This window comes from Labrus bergylta, chromosome 19, assembly GCF_963930695.1.
Source record: "Labrus bergylta chromosome 19, fLabBer1.1, whole genome shotgun sequence".
Classification (NCBI taxonomy): Eukaryota; Metazoa; Chordata; class Actinopteri; order Labriformes; family Labridae; genus Labrus; species Labrus bergylta.
Window position 1 is genome coordinate 14,904,862 of NC_089213.1, and position 6,233 is coordinate 14,911,094.

Consider the following 6,233-nt stretch of genomic DNA (forward strand, 5'->3'; position numbering starts at 1 on the left):
TTAACTTATTAATGTCACAAACAGGAACAATACCCTTGGTGTGTTGATAAAGTCAAGCAAATAATCTCATCCGTAGCCTCATGTTCATATCTTAAATAATTCAGAATAGCATAATTTATGTGACAATGATATGTTGACGTTTTAAAAACGGCTCACACAAAAACTGTTTAAAGCCCCGTGCACAAAGTGTAACAGGAGACACTGTAACCATTAGCAGAGTGTTGCAAAATAAATGCCCTCAACTGGTGATGATCATGATGAATTCTTCATGTGGCCCACCGTGAAACATAATACCCAACCTCCCCTCGGCACACACAACTCCCAATACACACACACTTACACTTATGCCGGATTAAGATGCCAAGGTTTTAACTTACCTTTGGCTCTGTTAATGGTAGCTATCTGCTGAAAGGTACAAGGTCTGGCTTTCTCCTGAGGGGCAGCTGCTTGCTTCATGCCCGCCTTGGCAGCACTAGCCCAGGACCTGGCATTACCACCCACGCCATCTGTACCTGCAACTGCAATATGCACAGCAAGAGGGCAAGGATTAGCACTAAACCCATTCCACATGCACGCCGTCTTGTCTGGCCCGTGTCATGTTAAGTGGGAAGCAGAGGGTAATGCTTAATAGGGCCGTGTTCTGTTATGCTGCGAGGGAAATGTCTGCAGTCCCTTACCTCGGGGAATCAACAAGAGTGCTTTTGAATCAACAGGGGCTGTGCTATCAGTGAGTAAATTCTATCATATCAGCACTGACTTCAAACTACTGGAGGAGTGCCATCACTATGTGGCACATATGCACTTTTATTGAGCAATGCAGAGCTGCCCTTAGCTACAGCAGGGCACATACAGAATTCAAACAGAGCCACATATAGCTGTAACATTTTTTTTTCTATTCAATTACTTTCCCATAAAGGTTAGCCCACAAGTCACACACTATGTTATAATCACATAATGCATTGAATAGCAGAGAAACGGTGGAAAAGCTGAAAGGAGATTTAAACTGTACGTACTGTACGAGCCATATCAGGCCTTCCAATGATCACAGTGTACTTAGGTTGTTGTTGACTCATTTCCTATCGCCGTCCACTGTTTCCGTTCTGCACCAGCAGCCAGTATGTAAGGCTATCCGTGTTATTCAGTTTGCTTCTGAATAATAATCCCCTCATTATGAAGTCAAGCAACTGACGGAGTACTTCTCTGCAGAACCGATGCTAAGTCTACTGTTTTTAGACAGTAAAAATGAAGGCTTTAATTCAAAACATTGCTGAGGGACACAATGTTGGAATTTGCATTTGCATGTGAGGTGGACTTGTCATGGATCACATGTGAAACAGAGCACTGCCCTCTGATTGAGAAGTTTCTTATAATTTGGCTGGTTTGCTATATCAACATAATCTCTCAGGTTTGGGGCACCAGTGGGCTCGTGGTTAGTTTGCGCGAAACCATGTAAAGGGGCTGTTGCCTGTCGCTCCTTTCCGATATGTCATTCCTCACTCTCTCTCTCCTGTCTCTATCCACTGTCCTGTCTCTCTAGTAAAGGCATAACAGCATAAAATATAAATCTAAAAAAAGGGACATCTCAAGTTCATATAAAAAAAAAGGAGTGTAGCTCAGCCATCAGCTGTCTATAAGACACAAAAACATGTTAATTCAAAGGGTGTTGCATGGCTGAAAGAAAGGGGGAAAAACTCTGTGAGTCTGACTTTTGCAAAGGTTTGCACTCAGCAACTTCAGAGAGCCAGGTGCTGCTGCCTCTCTCACGCCTTTAATTAGCCCAGTCTGGCGGTGTCATTAATATCAATAACACACTCTCGGACAGGTATGTTTGTGTGAGTTTGAGCATTTGCAATTCCAGAGGGTTTTTCAAAGCGGTTAAAAGATTGTGTTAACGTTGACCAGATTGTTCATAGAAACTGATAGAAGGGGGAGAGGCTTATAAAGAGTTACACCTATGCAGAGGGACACGACAGATTTGTTACCTGTAGGAGTCTCATGGTTTTGGCCCTTCTTTTCATCGCAGCTGACGGTGGCAGAGTTGCGATGGCTGGTCAAGCCAAACGGTTGGAGGTCCGGCACAGATTTCTGATCTCCTGCACAGATGGAGGAGACCTCGTAGGGCACATTTCCCTCCCTCCTCTGATGGGAAGCCCGGCTCTCTTGGCATGGATTTAGTAGGCAAGTAAACCCTTTTTTCCCCTTTGCATTTTTGGTCTTGGGATAGCCATGAACTTCACCTATCACCAAAGGCTTCGTCGGAGGCACCAGAGCTGGGAAATCAGCCAGCAGGTCATAGGTCTCCTGCTGCATCTGTGCTGCTGCTGCTTCTGCTGGTGGTGACGCGTTGGTTTCCGAGTTTGCCTGAGGTGCTATTGCTTTGCCTTGGACACAAGCCTGCACATGGGCAGGCGTGACGTTTGCCAGAGTGGCAGTGGGGATGTCATTTGGATGGAATGAAAGGGGAATCTCCCACTGGCCATGCATCTTCCCGGAGGCTGGAGGCTCCGTGGGACATGGTTGAATGCCAGCCTTGATGGTGGATAGAAGAGGAAAGTCCTGCTCGGTGCTAGAAGACGGGGAACCCTGTCTACTGTCAGAGCTTAATTTATCAGACGAGCGTTCCTCCTCGCAGTCATTGTTGTCATGCGCTGAGTCATCACCACTGCTATCAGAGGCGCATGTTCGTGCCCCAGGTAGAGTTACTAAATCGTCATCATCACTCAAGCTCCCTAGTTTAGGAGTACGCTGAGGCTGTTTCTTATTCTCTTTTTTCTGCAGGTATGAGTTGTTGCCTTCAGAGGCAGAGAAGTCCACATTTCCTCCCAGATGTTCAGGTTCAGGTGCAGCGCTCTGTGCGTCTCTTCTGCTGCTCCATTGGGGGACCAAAATTGTCTCCTGGGAAATTTCAAAACTCTTTAGTTTGTCTTCTAAATTCTCCTGACATGGACATGAACAGAACAACCACAAATATTCATATCACTTAAATGTTTTTGCTTTTTAAAAAAAAAGGTTGTGTTAACTGACACAGAAAAGAACTTTAGTCTCTAAAGTCATGATCCTCACCGAGTTTCTTTGCCCCTTTGCCTCTTCCTCATATCGCTTCATCTGTCCCTCCATCACAAGGTTCGGTATCCGTGAAGGCTTTGCGAAATGTCTGCGGCCTGGGAGATAAGGGCAGGGAAGGATGAAGCCAGGCAGGAAAGGATGAGGGCAGATGAAGCCGGTGTTCTGCCGCTTGTCCTCCCCATACTGTGTGTACGGACCCGAATCATCTGTCTTTTTCTGCCGCCCCTCAGTCCTAGACAGGGACACAGACATGTGGGGGAGTGTTGCCTGGTTAACACAGCTTTTACATGTGACAGTCCATCAAACAACAATTTCTGTCATGACAAGGTTAGCTTGCTCCTGCTGTCTTGTATGCAAATCGGGTTTTTTTTTCTTTTGCAAAGAAAGTAAAAACCTGAAATCAGTGGCTGATTATTTTCGTCTCTTAGAAAATGTAAGCGTTCTTTGTTGGATGTTAGAAGCATGTGACATTTCTTTTAGAACGTAATCGTTATTTTGATTATTAATTTTTTAAAAAGGTCACTTGTATCTCGAACAGGCACAAATTAGGTTTAATTGGAGGCACTGGAACAGTTTTCTGCTTGTTCATGTCGAATCAAAAGCTTCAAACCTTCTGGTAATATTAATATCGGTTGAGCTAAATATCTTGACCTAACTAACTGATTGCTCTTTTAACATCAAAGGCCCATAGGTTAACCAGTTGATGCACAATCTTGCAATTGTAAAGCCTCATTTAATTGTACTCTTAATTTAGCCCATGAAGCCTTAAATATGACGAATGGTGGGAACCACAGCTCCTTCTTGTATTTGTGGTGCAGCGCCTTCTTCAAACCATGACTTTTTAATGAGGCTACTCTTTAGTCACCAGCCTGTCGCCTGTCGAGCCGCCATGCGGAACAGACGGTCCAGTGAGACCAGGGAGGCTTATGATAACGGGGACGTCACGGAAGCTCCGGGCGGCCGGTGAACAGATGGTGTACATTAACATTATACAGTGGGTCTGTGACCGCACAGCAGCCCACCTGATCTACACTGAAATGTTAAGATCAGGGTTAGAGGCTTCAACTCCTTATACATCGTCCTTATACATCGTTCCATCAACCCAACCTCCTCAATCCATTAGCCATTTACTTCTTTTACAGTAACATATAATGCCAAACACACTTGTTGTTTGTTTTTTTGAACACTGATAAGTGTCCTTAACCTGTCTACAACCCCCCCCCCCCATTATGAGAAAAGTCCATCCTCTTTGTCTTTTGCCTGCTCCACTTTTCAGAAAATGTGCACTCAAACAGGCCGTTTGGAGATTTTCCCTTCATGACATCATAAAGATTGTAACCCCTCCCCCAGCTGGGTGACAATACCCCAGCTAGGTGTTTGTTCTGTCCCTCTGAGACTGTCTTCTCATTGGAAACAATAGGGCATGTTGCAAGGGGGCGACAGTAGCTCAGTCCGTAGGGACCGGAGGGTTGCTGGTTCCAAGTCCCAATGCGGATCATAACATGAAAGTTGGTCTAGAAGCTGGAGAGGTGCCCTCATACTGCCCAGAGGTGCCCTTGAGCAAAGCACTGGATCCTGACTGCTCTGGTGCGCCCCCTGCATAGCAGTGTGGAGCAGCCTCACTCTGACATCTCTGCACTGTCCACAGGTGCTGTTTGTGCATGTGTTTGATTCGGGTGTGTCTCTAAATAACAGAGTGTAAAACCAGAATTTCCCTGTAAAATAAATTAAATTAAAGAAAGCCCAAGCCACCAAACCCTTTTAGAGGGGCGTGGTCAGTCACAGCTCACTTAGATTTAAAGCTACAGACACAGAAACAGCCTGTTCTGAGTAGGGCTGAAATAGAGGGGTTTATACGCATGCTTAAGAGTTAATTTTTATCAAGAAACTTCAAATACATGTTTTGGGGACCTATGAGACTCATTTAAACTTGTTGAAAATGATTATAATATGTGACCTTTAAAACTGAGCAAGCACTTGACAACAGTGGCAAGAATAATCAGCCCTTCAACAGACAGAAACCTCAACTAGAACCAGACTAAATTGGACAGCCCTCAGCTACGATCACTTTTAACTGCAGAAGGCAATATACTGTAAATTGCTCAAAGACAATGATTAAAGGTTGTTGACAGTGTTTTATATGATTTGTCCCAAACGCTTGACTCTGTAACCGATAGTCTTGCAAGTGTCAAGGCTGGTTTAAAACAGAAGATGTGTTTATGTCTTGTGCCATTTTAATTTAACCTATTAGATATTTTTTTTTCATAAATTTAGCACCAGCATTGATCTGTTTCATCAGTTTAGTTGTAGGCCTACCTTTAGTTTTCTTTAGTTTTCAGCTCAAGAAACATTTTTATTTATCCGTAACATCTTTTATAGACACCCAACATTCACAAATTGATGAAAAACACATGGTTGAAGTGTCAACCCAAAACTGTCCTTTTAATTGCTTTAACTGATCTATCAAAGCATACATTATTGGTTTGGTTACTATAGGCCAACAGCTTATTAAACCATCTAATCTACTAAGAAATGCCCTTTACTCCTGAACTACAAAGCAAAATTTAAAGTTCTATTTTCATTTCCCTTAAGTTTTTTTTTTTACATTTCCATAATCAGACCTACTGAAGGAGATTAAGCCATTCCGGAAAGGAAAATTCCTGTTTTCACACCAACGATGCAGTTCGTCCAGGCTTATGATCTTACAAAGGCCTAATGTAAGAGTACCACTGTATGTGTTAAAAACACATTATTGTTTTGGGTTTTTTTTTGCAAATCTATATGGTTATTATGACAGACACATTCTGACTGACTATCTGAAAATGTATTATCCTACTAAATATAGCCTTAATAAAGGTGCAATCGCATAGGCCTATGACATTTTTTTCCCGTATGATTGATGCGTTGTTGTGTGCCCATGCAGCTCAAGCCTTACCTTTTACATTGTTTACAATCTTGAGCCTTTTTGTCCTTGTTCTGCTGTTTCTCATGTGAACCTCTGCAAAGAATCTCAGCCTCTTTGGTTCTCCTCCAGATGATTTCGCAAACGCGATCAAAGTTGTCAGTGGGCACGTGCGGATTGATCCAGGACGAGCGCGGAAAGGGTGGGACTGCGCCCGGAAACTGTTTTGGAGTAAGCTGCAGCCGAGGATCTTGTGAGTGCATCA

The 6,233-nt window shown here is 43.6% G+C and overlaps 1 protein-coding gene across 1 annotated transcript in view; it reads right to left on the reverse strand.

The window, feature by feature from the left end:
• The window catches only part of LOC136177126 (uncharacterized), a 28,983-nt gene extending 25,607 nt beyond the window's left edge, over positions 1-3,376 (reverse strand). Inside the window, exons 1-3 of the mRNA XM_065948353.1 lie at positions 3,064-3,376; positions 1,983-2,895; positions 378-518 (exon numbers count right to left, since the gene is read on the reverse strand). Of these exons, the coding sequence (XP_065804425.1) occupies positions 378-518; positions 1,983-2,895; positions 3,064-3,318 (1,309 nt within the window). The 5' untranslated portion in view covers positions 3,319-3,376. The remainder of the gene's footprint in view (positions 1-377; positions 519-1,982; positions 2,896-3,063) is intronic.
• Between the last annotated feature and the right edge of the window lie 2,857 nt (positions 3,377-6,233).